At 40.1% G+C, this 15,735-nt stretch overlaps 1 protein-coding gene across 1 annotated transcript in view; it reads right to left on the reverse strand.

Annotated features, from left to right (window-relative positions):
* Positions 1-15,735, reverse strand: part of ITGA2 (integrin subunit alpha 2) — a 105,382-nt gene that overhangs the window by 76,172 nt on the left and 13,475 nt on the right. Inside the window, exon 2 of the mRNA XM_049707141.1 lies at positions 5,852-5,972. Within this exon, the coding sequence (XP_049563098.1) occupies positions 5,852-5,972 (121 nt within the window). The remainder of the gene's footprint in view (positions 1-5,851; positions 5,973-15,735) is intronic.

The raw sequence follows: 15,735 nt of genomic DNA on the forward strand, positions 1-15,735 counted from the left end.
CAAAATATGGCTATAAATTCTTAGAAAAATGGGACATATGGAACAGCTAAAGCTGTACTTTAAAAATAGTGGAGTGTGATTTAAGAAAACTCAGACGAGAGCTCTAAACGAGTTGTCAGAAGGCAGGAAAGGGCTGAAAGATAGAGTCGGGGCTCAACAAGACAGATTGTAAAGAAAGTCCAAGCGATCAGAGGAAAACACGGCCAAGACAGCAGCTTCACAACAGGCAGTAGAGAGTAAAAAAAATAAAGGGATGTGTGTGTGAGTGTGTACTACGTATATAAAGTCTAAGGGAAAAACACTCACAGTTTATTAAAGAAATTCATAGTAAAATCACTTTCTGTGCCCGAGGTTAACTTGATTAGTATCAGAAGAAAAGTTAATGTTTAAACAGTCTTTCCCACATCTGCTACTCCCATAATGTCTGTGCAATTGTCATAAATTAGGAGTGGGGAAGGGCACGGTGCCAACTGTCAAAGCAAACAGGCAACTCTGGATTCCAAGTTTCGTGTTATGTTCCTTGAGCCGCAGGATTGTGAACGCTGCTGGACCTACCCACGGCCACCCCAGCACTGGAGCGGGAAAGCCCACTCACCTGGATCGTGCTCATCCCTGCCCTCTAAGCAAGGCACCTTGACAGGGCCAGCTAGTGAGAGAGGTCAGGATGGAACCCTGTCCCTTTAGTGTCCCAGGCCTTGGTTTCTGTCTACTGGCTTCATTCTAAGTCAGCGTTCCCTACTCCAGGTGACAAAGGGTCCTCACAAGCATTCATGCTCCCTTTTGCAGCAGAAGCCTTCAGACAGAACCTAGCTCAACTAGAACTCTTTCCGACGAATAACTGGGCTGTTGTTGGCGTATCAAATAAGGGCTATAATTTATACCTGTCAACTAAAAAAATTATTCACACCCTAAAAGATGAGAGTTATGTTTTATCCGGTGGGAAATTTTAGGACTTCAAGCCCTGGAGGCCGCATCTCAAGTAACCCTGAGAGAACTGCTCCCAGGAGGCGAGGGGGCAGCCAGGATATATAAGAGTTTTGCAACAAAGGGCAGGTAGTCTGAACGTCAAAAGATGACTGTTCATTAAAGAAAACCAGATATGTCAAGTTACAGAATTTAGCTTCTTTAGAAAGCTAGATCTTCAGAAAATTTAGCTTCATTTTCAGAAAAGGAGCTTTTAATAGGAAGTTAATATAGCAAGTGACACTAAAGGCACACACATGCTGTTGACTATGGGGTTGGCACTTATGCCTCTGGCGCTATTCACGACTGCCTGCTCTGCACATCCATCTTCCTCACTGACTCGACTCCACGTGCCTTAAAGTCAAGGTCTCTGTTTTGTACTTCCTGCACCTCACATAGCATCCAGCCTGTGGTGCGTTAGAAAATCATGTCCGTGACTTGGATGTTACAAGGCCAGATCAGTGAGGGACCCAGGCTGGCATGCCAGGCCAAGTTCTGTTCTCTTTCCCTTCTGCTTCACACCTTCACAGGCTGTAGCCCTCAGGTAAGATGCTCCCTTCTCTTCTTCCTGGGGGTGGGGTATGCACATACCAGCTGGTGGTTATACGGAGGCTTGAGGGAAGGAAGGCCTCAGTAAGCCTCATACTACATCTAACCAGAAAGCTCTATAGTGGAGCTAAAAGCACCAGCCCAGCCAATAGTAGAGTGCTACCTTGTGGGCCACTAACCATTGTCTTGTGTTTATGTATCTTTCCAGAATGTCATGAGAAGGTCAAGGCTGGATTTAGAAATGCCTGGTGTCCCCGGTCTTGACATAACACCATCAGCACCAGAATCTCACCATAAACCGTTAACATATTTGTCTTTTAGCAACACTTTTTGTGCTTAGAGGGAGTCCTGGAAAGAGAAAGGAGATATGGCTCACTTTGCCAGGACTCTGCCTGCTAGGTTCCTGTCAACTTTGTCCCTTTTGGTCTTAACTTACAACCTGCAGTGTGGCCAGTGCTTGAGTTGCCTACAATCCTGGACAGACTTATCATCCCTAACAGCATCTATTGCTAATGGTGCCTCTTTCTCTGTCCCAGAAAAACTGTTACTTAAAAAGAATAACCTCAAGTTTAATGCCAGGTTGTCCTCAGCAAGGCCACACTTATGAAGTGGACCATGAGAGTGCGTCTGAAGGTCTTGTCCAGCGCCTACGTAAGTCTGTCTGCTAGAGATCACTTTGTAGACTACCTCGGGTGAATCAGTGGGGACTAGGGCTTTCATTCAGTAATTCAACAAGTAGTTAGTGACCCCTTTACTCGATGCCAGGTGGCACTCTGGGTTCTGAGCACGTACCAGTGCACAAAGCAATGTCCCTATCCTCGGAGACAGAGCAGAAGATGCATAATGAGCACACAAACATATAAAGATAATTTCAGATAGTACTAACTGCTATTTAGAAAAAAAACCAACATAAAAGGCTAGAGGGTGACGGGAGGTGTTGTGAAGCGCTAATTCAGACAGGCTGGCTCTGAAAGGTCTCTCTGAGCAAGAGGCATCTGAGCAAAACTGAGAAATAAGAGACAAAATCCTGGGAAGACTGTCCCCTCCAGGAGAAAAGCGTGTGCACCGAAGCTCTGAAGCAGGAATGAGTTCACAATATTCTCCCACCTGTTCATCTCCACTCTTAAGACCCACCTCATGATTCACCTCCTCCAAGATGTCTTCTGTGACACACTACCCATATGAGTGATAATTTCATTTTGCTTCCCCATCATACAGACAGGCACGCTTCAAAATGTGGATAGGTGTTTCTTTGAATTCCATTTTTTACATAAGTTCACACAGGAAAAAGGGTATGAAAGATGGAATACTGCCTGCCATGTCAGTAAACAAAGGATGCCACAGTCATCAGCATTGCAGCCACAGCCGATGATGAGCTGATGAGCCCTGAGGGCACAAGAAGGAAAGAACACCTGCCATCTGGCAGCCAACAGACTGCAGCCACTCCCTTCCGTGAGCCCTGAGGAAACTCAGGGTATGAAAACACAGGATACTGGCCCCAGATAGCTGAGGTGCACATCAAAGGAAGGATCTCAGTGAGTTCAGATTCTTGCATCTTCCCGTACATAGAAAAGCGCTAAATTCTTTAACTTGACATATCTGGCTTTCTTTAATTAACAGTAATCTCTTTTTTTAATTAATTTTTTTACATCTTTATTGGAGTATAATTGCTTTACAATGGTGTGTTAGTTTCTGCTTTATAACAAAGTGAATCAGTTATACATATACATATGTTCCCATATCTCTTCCTTCTTGCGTCTCCCACCCTCCCACCCTCCCACCCTCCCTATCCCACCCCTCTAGGTGGTCACAGAGCACCGAGCTGATCTCCCTGTGCTATGCGGCTGCTTCCCACTAGCTATCTACCTTACGTTTGGTAGTGTATATATGTCCATGCCACTCTCTCGCTTTGTCTCAGCTCACCCTTCCCCCTCCCCATATCCTCAAGTCCATTCTCTAGTAGGTCTGTGTCTTCTTCACTCCCATCCTACCCCTAGGTTCTTCATGACATTTTTTTTCCCCCTTAGATTCCATATATATGTGTTAGCATACGGTATTTGTCTTTCTCTTTCTGACTTACTTCACTCTGTATGACATACTCTAGGTCCATCCACCTCACTACAATTAACTCAATTTCGTTTCTTTCTATGCCTGAGTAATATTCCATTGTATATATGTGCCACATCTTCTTTATCCATTCATCCGATGATGGACACTTAGGTTGCTTCCATCTCCTGGCTACTGTAAATAGAGCAGCAATGAACATTTTGGTACATGACTCTTTTTGAATTATGGTTTTCTCAGGGTATATGCCCAGTAGTGGGATTGCTGGGTCATATGGTAGTTCCATTTGTAGTTTTTTAAGGAACCTCCATACTGTTCTCCATAGTGGCTGTACCAATGGACATTCCCACCAGCAGTGCAAGAGTGTTCCCTTTTCTCCACACCCTCTCCAGCATTTATTGTTTGTAGAATTTTTGATGATGGCCATTCTGACTGGTGTGAGATGATATCTCATTGTACTTTTGATTTGCATTTCTCTAATGATTAATGATGTTGAGCATTCTTTCATGTGTTTGTTGGTAACCTGAATATCTTCTTTGGAGAAGTGTCTATTTAGATCTTCTGCCCATTTTTGGATTGGGTTGTTTTTTTGTTATTGAGCTGCATGAGCTGCTTATAAATTTTGGAGATTAATCCTTTGTCAGTTTCTTCATTTGCAAATATTTTCTCCCATTCTGAGGGTTGTCTTTTGGTCTTGTTTATGGTTTCCTTTGCTGTGCAAAAGATTTTAAGTTTCATTAGGTCCCATTTGTTTATTTTTCTTTTTATTTCCATTTCTCTAGGAGGTGGGTCAAAAAGGATCTTGCTGTGATTTATGTCATAGAGTGTTCTGCCTATGTTTTCCTCTAAGAGTTTGATAGTTTCTGGCCTTACATTTAGGTCTTTAATCCATTTTGAGCTTATTTTTGTGTATGGTGTTAGGGAGTGATCTAATCTCATAGTTTTACATGTACCTGTCCAGTTTTCCCAGCACCACTTATTGAAGAGGCTGTCCTTTCTCCACTGTACATTCCTGCCTCCTTTAACAAAGATAAGGTGACCATATGTGCATGGGTTTATCTCTGGGCTTTCTATCCTGTTCCATTGATCTATCTTTCTGTTTTTGTGCCAGTACCATACTGTCTTGATTACTGTAGCTTTGTAGTATAGTCAGGGAGCCTGATTCCTCCAGCTCCGTTTTTCATTCTCAAGATTGTTTTGGCTATTCAGGGCGTTTTGTGTTTCCATACAAACTGTGAAATTTTTTGTTCTAGTTCTGTGAAAAATGCCAGTGGTAGTTTGATAGGGATTGCATTGAATCTGTAGATTGCTTTGGGTAGTAGAGTCATGTTCACAATGTTGATTCTTCCAATCCAAGAACATGGTATATCTCTCCATCTGTTTGTATCATCTTTAATTTCTTTCACCAGTGTCTTATAATTTTCTGCATACAGGTCTTTTGTCTCCTTAGGTAGGTTTATTCCTATATATTTTATTCTTTTCCTTCTTTTGACATTCAGACTACCTGCCCTTTGTTGCAAAACTCTTATATATCCTGGCTCCCCCCTCGCCTCCTGGGAGCAGTTCTCTCAGGGTTACTTGAGATGCGGCCTCCAGGGCTTGAAGTCCTAAAATTTCCCACCGGATAAAACATAACTCTCATCTTTTACGGTGTGAATAATTTTTTTTGTTGACAGGTATAAATTATAGCCCTTATTTGATAAGCCAACAACAGCCCATTTATTCTTTGGAAAGAGTTCTAGTTGAGCTAGGATCTGTCTGGAGCCTTCTGCTGCAAAAGGGAGCATGAATGCTTGTGAGGACCCTTTGTCACCTGGAGTAGGGAACGTTGACTTAGAATGAAGCCAGTAGACAAAGCTTTGCTCAAGGAGAAAATTTAGGGAACAATTCTACCACCTAGAAATGGTCCAGCGGCAGCACTAGCCAGCTGAGCATTTACAAAGCCTAATGGATACCAGTTTACAGAGTAAGAAAGGAAGACAAATCTATTTATCTATCTATCTAACATCAAATGGTCAAAACCTGGTATTATGAATTTACTATGGAATATTTATAGAAAAATTTCTCTCTAGGTTTAAAAAAAGTACCTTTATGCCATCCCATCAGTTATTAATCTGAGAGTTACCAACTCCCAAAGAAAAATCCTTCATTTAAGGATATTTGAGGACTACCCATTAATAACATATACATGCACCAATTTGAACAAGCAATTGTAGTCAAATATTAAATTCATTTAGTGTTTTTACTGAAGTCATAAAGAAGAGACTATTCTTACCAGTTGCCTTCTGGATTTATGAACTGCTGCACTGCATAGCCAAACTGTTCACTTGAAGGACCAGAAAATATCTTTGCTTCCGGGAGACCAACATTGTACGCCACACAGCAATTTAAAATGCCTATGAAGGAAAAATAAAAACGTAGTCCATATTTACAATTTGTGAATAAATGTTTGTAATATAATTATCAAAGGCCACTTAAAAAAAGTGTTTGAAGTAATAATTATTCTCTTTATCAATGTTTACCAAGAAATAGTGGCTACTGATTTTTAAGTACTAATTTGGGGCCCTGACACTATGCTAAGTACTCTACTTCCATGATTCATTATTTCATTCATCTTCATAGAAATCCTAAAATATGATTTTTTTTTGGCCACACAGCACGGCTTGCAGGATCTCAGTTCCCCAACCAGGGATCAAACCTGTGTCCGCTGCAACAGAAGCATGGAGTCCTAAGCATTGGACAGCCAGGGAATTCCCTGATTGCTCATATTATATTTGTTTTGCAGAAATTTCTGAGGTTCCTGGAGATAAGTGTGTCTCACAGGTAGAAAGTGATAAGGGAAGGGCAGGATTTGAACACGGGGCTGTCTGACTGAAGAGCTTGAACTTTTAAACAACATATTACCTCTAGGGATTAAGTAACTTCAGCTCTATTTGTCCTTCCTAATGCAAGACTCTAAACCACCCAAGGGCAGGGTTGGAAGGTTATCTTCTATTTCTTCTGAATCTCCCTGAAGACCTTGACACAAACTCTATATGAAATGTCTGTTGAAAGAGCATTGCTGAATCAAAGGAGGTAAAAAAAAAAAAATCACAGCTGCTTGAAAATTGTATCATTTTTTTCAGAAAGGATCATTTCTGAGAATGAAATGTAAGGGAAAGGGGTCATATCTTTTATTCCAGCAGGAACTGCAAAAGTGGTTTTGCTTTCTGATGCTTCTTTCTGAGTGTTCGAGAAATGATATTCATTTTCAGAAACAACAAAGGCCTTGATAGGATAAAGCCTGGATAGACCATTTTAAGAAACCTTGTTTGTGATGGAAAGGGAAAGAGGGGAAAGAGTAAGGTTGATGAAGTCTCCCCCTCTGACACTGATAGCATTAATGCTGGTCATCCTATGTTCTAGAGAAAGAAGATTGTGTGGATATTAACATTCTCTATGGAGATGGGAACAGACTTCAAGCTGTTTGAGATCAGGAGTTACCTTAGCAGACACTGAAGGCAGAGTGGACTTTTCAAAACTGACATCAAAGTTCCATCAATATGTGTTTTCACAAAGGAATAACCCACTTTCTGGGCTACACTGAAAGTGCACAGTATTTCATAAATCTATTGTTTCAGGCATTGAAAGGATGGAGGAAAAGGGCTGGCTCTTCCATTATGCCCATGTACTTCTGGGGACAGATTCTGAAATGTGCTCCAAAGGAATAATGAGGTCAGTGATGAAGCTTTGGGGACTTAAAGTAGTTGACGTGCCTCTTTACCTGCCAAGATCATTCTACTGTGGATCTGTTCACTCAAGAGCGCTCAGGTCACTATTATTTTTTAGAAATAAATGTGTTGCCAGGAAGAGAAGGACAAATCATAATTTTCAAATACTCTGTAGCAAAATCTACACGGCTTCACATGTGCACATTTTCTCCTTAATATCTATTTTTTGATATGCACCACTGCTTCTTTATACTTTTCAGGAAATAAAATGCAAACGAAAATAATGTAGCAAAGTAAGCAGAGAACCAGAACTGACATTCAGAATATTGGTGTTTCCAATCAACAGTTTAACTTTACCCCATAGTGCAGAACTCAATAAATCCTATTTAAATACGTTACCAATTATCTAACAAACTAGTAAAAGCTTGGGGAGGTGATATCAAACTGTCTCCTCTTTTAAAATATCTTTTGCTAGAAAGACCACATATGGTTATATATAGAATGACCTCATTTTTTTCCCTATTAATTAGACCTTGGCAGATCATGGCATGACATGAAATCACGATGGAGTCCATTTTATCACGTAGCAGTTAAATTTTATTATATATACGCACAAATGTGTACATACATACTTATATGTATATACTACGTGTTTACATACATATATACATGTGTATATACATACATATATAAACTATTAGTTAAAAAATGTAAATCATATTATTTCATCTCTCTGCTTAAAATACCCCAATGTCTGAGAATAAAATCCAATTTCCTTACCACAGTTTCAAAAGCCCTTGTGTATCTGGTGACTTTCACTTTCCACCACTGTCCTCGCTCACTGTGCTCCAGCCACCCTGGCTCTCCTTCTGTCCCTTGAACACATCCAGTTCATTCTGCTTATGGCCTTTGCAGCGGCTTGACCCACTGCCTACAGCACTCTTCCCCACTCGGTATTTGTGTCCTGCCACCTATTCACCATTTAAGTCTTTGCTCAAGTCTCTGCTGTTCTCGTAGAGACCTCCCCTCACTCCTCTACCAGCAACATCCTTCTCCATCATTACCCCAACATCGCAGCGCTTATCATCTGAAGTGATCTTATGTATCTGTATTGTTCTGTGTCTCTCTGCCTACTAAAATCTAAGCGACTTGAGAGCTCAGATCTTATTTCTTTTATTCACTCCTACTTTCCCAGCACCTAGGGTAATATTTGTTGAATGAAATGAATTTTTAATGAATATGTGTTTTTTGATAATGATATGGAATATAGACAAAATTAGAGGGAGAAAGATCACTCATAATCATATCATTCTCATGCAAGTGCAGTTAATTTCCTTCCAGTATTTTTTCCAATATTTAAACCATAATGTATATTCCAATTTGTAGCCTACTATTTCTTAATGCTTATGTTTGTCCGCCTATGTCAGAATCATCTTGATTCATTTGATCCCCACCAACCTTGTGAAACAGCAAAACCTAGCTATTATTACCAATGTACAAATATGGAAACTGTAACTCATGGAGATTAGATGTCTTTCTTGCTCAGTGTCACACAATTGGTAGCTGATATCTGAGTCTTGGTCTGGCTCATCTTCTCAAACTTATTGTCCAGAATTTCCATACATAAACGGTCTGCTCATTTTTCTCACAAAACATGTCCTTCTCCATCACCACTCCTTCATTCCATTGATACTAAATCTCTTCTTTCCTGTACTTCAATCCTTCCCTCAAGAGCCTGCCACTTTTGATAAATCTGGACAATCTCAGTTCACTATACTTATTTTTCTCAAATATATATTTAAAACTCACTATGTCACCATTTCACACTTTGCCTATGATAGCTAATTAGCTTCTATAAATTTAATGTAAGTATTCGGTCTAATTCAATGTCTATTTCCTCTTTACAATCCCACTGGTCATAGTAATGTGTTCCTATGTCTGTTCTCATAAATTAACTGAATCATATGGAAAATAACAATCCTATTTGGTTCATTGTGTTTCCTTACCCCCCAAACATGCCCACACACTAAGAAATGAATCATTCAAAAAATATTTATCCAACTCCTTTGTGCGAGGCATTTTCCTAGGTCCTGGAGGTATAGCAATGAACAAAACAGACAAGATCTCTGCTGTCTTTGAGCTTTCAGTCTTGTAATTGGAATAAAATAATGAACAATTATATCATCATGGGATAAGCATTAAATTTCAGAAAGCTAAAAGAACACTGATCCAAAAGTTGAGAAGAGGGTACATCTGAGTTTGAAGTCTTCATAGAAGAGGTGGCAATCCATGGACCTTGGAGGATGAGCTGGAATTCACTGCATAAAGAGGAAGGCCAAGGTCATTCCAGGCCCAAGGAACATCCTGCTCAGTATTATGGAGAAGTGAAAGAGAAGAGTATGGGGACGGTGAGAAACTGGCCCAGCAAGTCATAGATTATTAATTTATACATTCCAGGTCTATATTAGATGCAGTGAGTTTCAAGGTGACTTCAGCCTTGTCCTGTCAGGGTCATGTCAGAGTGTAACTCTTCCCCCCATCCTCATGCGGATGCCTGTGAACGCAGTAATAGTGCAGCAAAGTACTTATCCAAGGTGACCTTGCTGTATATTTGTTGATAGTAACCGAGCCCAAGTATTCAGTGAATCTCACGAAACTTTACTGCAAAAATAAGCCATGTATGTCCTGGAGGGTTAACTAATTTCCTCTCTGTCCACAATTAAAAGGGTGTCGTGTTTCATCCTTGATTATAACCTGGCTTGCTGTCATTTTTATATCCACAGGCAAACCAGATAGTTAATTGCACTGATTAATGCAAACTTCTTTTTTCTTCCACTCATTTAAAAATTTTACAGCACCTCCTGCCCTGAGAGTTCCTGCTCATCTCTGAAACAGATTTCTGGGAAACTTTAATAATTAAGAATTAGTTTAAGTAAAAATGGAGTTCATTCTCCCACTTTATTCTGGAACCTGATTTTAAATTATAAGATAATTCAAAAGAGAAATAAATATATGTTTGGTAATGAGATATAGTTAACCCAGTTTTGTTCTCAATATGTAGTGAAGCTCAGAAAGGAACAAAATCTTTGGAAAACAAGGGCAGAAATAAATGTATTAAACAAAATATATCATTCTATATGCAACACAAGATTTTGTCAGGAATTGTCTTGATTTCCATGATATCACTGTCAGAGCTCAATGACACATATTTGTAGTAGAAGATGGTAGGAAAGTCTAATTTGTGTGGCTAATGCAAAACTTAAGCATATCTACATACGTTGAAGGGCAGGTGGGGTGGCTTTTCACGGAAGGAGTTCATTTGCAAAAAGATCCAGAGAGTTAAAGGGGAAAAATATTCATGTTAAGAGAAGAGAATTAAGGCCCAAAGCAAGAGGTAGAATTGGGAAGAGAGGAGTATTTTTAACTAGGACTCTCTTGCATTCTAGCCCATTCCTGCAGATGTATGCTGGCATTTTGGGGAGGAAATGTCTGTTAAGTAGTAAACAAAAATACAAGAACTCTTTTAGTTATAAAATAAGTCAGGGGGGTGTAAGGTACAGCATGGTGACTATAGTTAATAATACTGTATTGTATGTTTGAATGTTGCTAAGAGAATAGATCTTAAAAGCTCTCAAAACAAGAAAAAAATCTGTAATTATGTGTGGTAATAGATGTTAACTAGACTTATTGTGGCAATCATTTTGCAATATATACATGTATCAAATCATTGTGTTGAAAACAAACAACCTAATCAAAAATGGGCAGAAGACCTAAATAGACATTTCTCCAAAGAAGACATACAGATGGCCAAGAAGCACATGAAAAGCTGCTCAACATCACTAATTATTAGAGACACGCAAATTGAAACTACAATGAGGTATCACCTCACACCAATCAGAATGGCCATCATCAAAAAAATCTACAAACAATAAATGCTGGAGAGGGTGTGAAGAAAGGGAACCCTCCTACACTGTTGCTGGGAATGTAAAGTGATACAACCACTATGGAGAACAGTATGGAGGTTCCTTTAAAAACTAAATATAGGGCTTCCCTGGTGGCGCAGTGGTTAAGAACCCGCCTGCCAATGTAGGGGACACGGGTTCAAGCCCTGGTCCGGGAAGATCCCACATGCCATGGAGCAACTAAGCCCGTGTGCTACAACTACTGAGCCTGTGCTCTAGAGGCCACAAGCCACAACTACTGAGCCTGTGTGCCACAATTACTGAAGCCCGTGCACCTAGAGCTCGTGCTCCACGGCGAGAGAAGCCACCGCAATGAGTAGCCCATGCATCACAACAAAGAGTAGCCTCCCCTTGCCGCAACTAGAGAAAGCCCGCACATAGCAACAAAGACCCAACGCAGGCTCATTTCCTTCTGAGCCCTCACTGGAAGTGGCTTCGACATTCATGTTTCTGCCAACAGTTTCCACAAGGTGATCTTCAAAGCCCCTCTATCTAAATAAGGTAATATTCACAGATTTTGAGTTCTGAGATATAGAAATATCTTTGGGGGACCACCATCCAATTCAATATGACGGGTATGCCAGTAAAGTTAGATCCTGCCCGATGTTTACCCGGGCCATTTTTTCAGGGTTGTGTTTGCAGCAAGAAAGCTTGAGGGTAAGGTAAATCTCGCTCTCCAGGACAAAGAATGGGTTTGCTGAATTCTTGCTGTGAAACAGCAGGTCACCAAACTCAGTTTTCCTCTCTCCTAATGCAACCTACTCAACATGTGCAGGCTTCCATTTGCATCCCTTCCCGTTGCCCTCATGATACTTTGTGGGGAAGCGCAGGGAAACGGATGTAAACATGCTCGTGCTACCTGTCATGCTATGAGTAATAAAGTCCTTGGTCTCTGACTCAGGCACCTCATGTCATTTGTCAGCATCCATGAAACTGTAACGAGCTAACGTATTAGTTTTTACAGAGTGTAAAATCAAATATCAGACTTGTCAGGGCGGAGAACAAAAACTCCCCCGTCTGGGTATTGAGGGCTGAATGACAATGAAAATGGATAACTCCTGGGGGTTCAGAGAAATCTTGGGAGAGCACTATATTTTCCTATAAGGATGGAATAGGGATTCAAAAGAATTATATTTCAATTTTAAGAAGCAAAGAGATTACAGCTAATATCTGGGTAATGATCTCATAATTTGTTCTGCTTCGTAATTTATGACCACTTTTTAAAAAATGATGTGTGCATGTATCATTTATTTGACATTTACTCTGCATGCATATTAAAGAAACATGTGCATCACTTCCATGCAGAAATAAATGCATTACTATGTAGTTAAGCCTAAAGGGGCATTATGGATGAATTACATCTTCCCCCAATTCCCATGTTGAACCCCTAATTCCTAATGTGACTATATATGAAGATAGGACCTTTAAGGAGGTAATTCGGTTAAAAGAGGTCATAAATGTGGGAACCTAATCTGATAGGACTGGTGTTCATATAGAAAGAGGAAGAGACACCAGATCTCTCTCTCTGCATGTACATACAGAGGAAAGGGCACATGAAGACACAGACAAAAGGCAGCAGTCTACAAGCCAGGAAGAGAGGCATCACCAGAAATCAACCTTAATGACCTCTTGATCTTGGACTACTATCTCCAGAGCCGTGAGAAAATAAATTTCTGTTGTTAAAGCCACCCATTCAGTAGTGTCTTGCTACGGCAGCTCCAGCAGACTAAGATGGGGGAAACTGGATAATATCAGAAATTTTCAATTTACTATGCTGCGTTTCAAAGATAAGCCTGTCAATATACAGATGTGCATATATAAACACAGGAGAGATATATACTAATTCAAGTTATATCATTTAAGGTTCACATTTTGTATGAAAAAAATACAAGTCGTTATTTTGTGACAAAGTAACTACATCAAGTATTAGAGTATTGCGCACATTGTTGGGTGATTTTGATGCCCTTTCACAACTTTTGATCTTGCAGGCAATGAACATCTTCAAAAGTCTATAGCAATTGCTTCTGAAGTCCATTTATTATGACAGTGCTTCCTAACAGCTCAATATATTCTCTTTTTTTCATGAGGATGTTGGAGGATGAGTTGCCATCTGGCAGACTCACTGGCTCCCAATGGCCGAGAGGATGGGGTAAAGTAGTGGAATACCAGCTCATCAATTCACTTTCTATTTTAACAGTATCTTCCTAAATTCCTTTTATGTGAAAGGAGAAACTCCTCTCTCTTCCTCTCCCTCTCAGAATAGCATTTTTGTGCATTTAGCAAGTCAGAGCCTGTTGAATAGCTTGCTCATTAACAAGATATGCCTGACACATCTCAAGGCCATGTATGGAAACAATAGACATAACTGAGGTAGTATTTCTTCTATTATCTATCTGTTCACAGGCCACTTCTCTATAAACTTTTGGTTTGGGCCTTCCCCTATCATTTTAGCCTGTACGCACCCATCTTATAATTCACCATCTGCATCTTATTGTGATGTACTACCTCGAAATGTTACTTACTGTTCTCTTGTGTACGTTTTGTCTCTTGATAATTGCATACTCATTGCCTCCCCACCCTGTCTGACCTAACCTCCTATCCTATCTTTTTAGCTCACTCATCTGGCTCTTCTTTAAACTTACTCTGACCTTAACCTTTTGCATTTGTTTCTTCTGCATGAAACACTCTTCCCAGAGAGTGTTCTGTTTCTACATCAAACATCAACCCATCAGAGCTGCCATTCCTCATTACCTGTGGTGGTCAGGGGGCTCCCAGGGATCCCCCTCTCCTGCTATCCATGCCTTTGTGTGATCCTCTCTCCTTGAGGGCAGGATCTATGACTTCAAACCAATAGAAATGAAGATTCAAAATGCAGAATCAAATATCACAGAGTATCACTTCTGTAATTACATTACATAAGATTGTAACGTCCGTCTTGCTAGTAGATGCCTTCTCTTGTTGGCTTTGATGAAGCAAAGAGGCCCACAGGGCAAGGAACTCAAGGCAGCCTTCCACTGAGAACCAATGGGGAACTGAGGCCCTCAGTCTAATAGCCCTGGAGAAAATTAATTCTGCCAACAATGAAAATGAGCAGAAGTGGATCCTTCCTCAGTTAAGAATTCAGATGAGACCCCTGCCCTGGCCGACACCTTGTTGCAGCCTTATGAGAGAACCTGAAGCAGAGGACCTCAGTGAAGCCATGCCCAAATTCCTGACCCACAGAAATTGTAAGATAATAAATGTATATTAAGTTACCCCATGTGTGGTAATTTGTTATATAGCAATAGATATAATATAACCCCAAGCAAAAAAATATCTTCCTGCTTCCCACTCCCTGCCTAGCATTCTCTGTCCCCCTTACTGTGCATTGCTACCTCTTATGTGATGTATCTATGTTTTTAATTTGTCTCCCACCCTCATTAGAATCTGTATTAGAAGAGTTAAGTTTTGTAGGGATTGACAGGTCTACAATTTGGGACAGAATGTCTCTTTAAGGAAAAAATTATAAAATTGTGAAACAAATTCAGGTATAAAATTAACTTTTTGTTTAGAATGAGAAAAGTAATCCTAGCAAATAAATAGTTTTAAAACCTGAAAAATATATTTTTTAAAAAACATACTTTTTACTGATTGCCTGACATACTTCTGTAATACATTTTGCTTTGGCTCTACATCTTTTTTTTTTTTTTTTGCGGTACGCAGGCCTCTCACTGTTGTGGCCTCTCCCGTTGCGGAGCACAGGCTCCGGACGCGCAGACTCAGTGGCCATGGCTCACGGGCCCAGCCGCTCCGCGGCATGTGGGATCTCCCCGGACCGGGGCACGAACCCGCGGCCCCTGCATCGGCAGGCGGACTCTCAACCACCGCGCCACCAGGGAAGCCCAGCTCTATATCTTTTGATCACCTCTTTACTTGATAACTTTATAAAATCATACTCTCTAAAAAGTAATTTTTTTGGCATGATAAATTGAATGTTTAAAATTATTATTATTTACAGTTAAGGAAAGTTTCTTTCATTTTCATAACACCTTATTTGTAATGTCATGTAAATGTTTAGGACTGTTTTCCAGTATCATACAGGAGCTATAATATTTCAAGGTACCTCAAATTTTCTTTTAAAGGGATTAATCCAGAAACTTTTTGAACTGATGACGTTGATCAAACAGTTTGCTGTTGATGTCTTTGTTGAAATATGTTATTTTAGGGTATAAAAGAGACAATGATCTGAACTTTTGCATATTTAATAAAAATATCAGGCATGTGAATACATGGGAAGAGGCCTGCAGAGTGAGGGTGCCTGAAGCTTAAGCTTCCCCTGTTTTATGGTAAATCTGTCTTTGTCCTGAAAAGTAGGGACTTTGTTTTGTTTACTGCTATATTCCCCCCTACTCAGAGTATCTACATGGTTGTAGATCAATAATCAATTGAATTAACAGATGGACTGCTGATTGTTTCACCTTTCCACATAATAATAAGTTATACATATA

Source organism: Orcinus orca, chromosome 3 (genome assembly GCF_937001465.1).
Source record: "Orcinus orca chromosome 3, mOrcOrc1.1, whole genome shotgun sequence".
Classification (NCBI taxonomy): Eukaryota; Metazoa; Chordata; class Mammalia; order Artiodactyla; family Delphinidae; genus Orcinus; species Orcinus orca.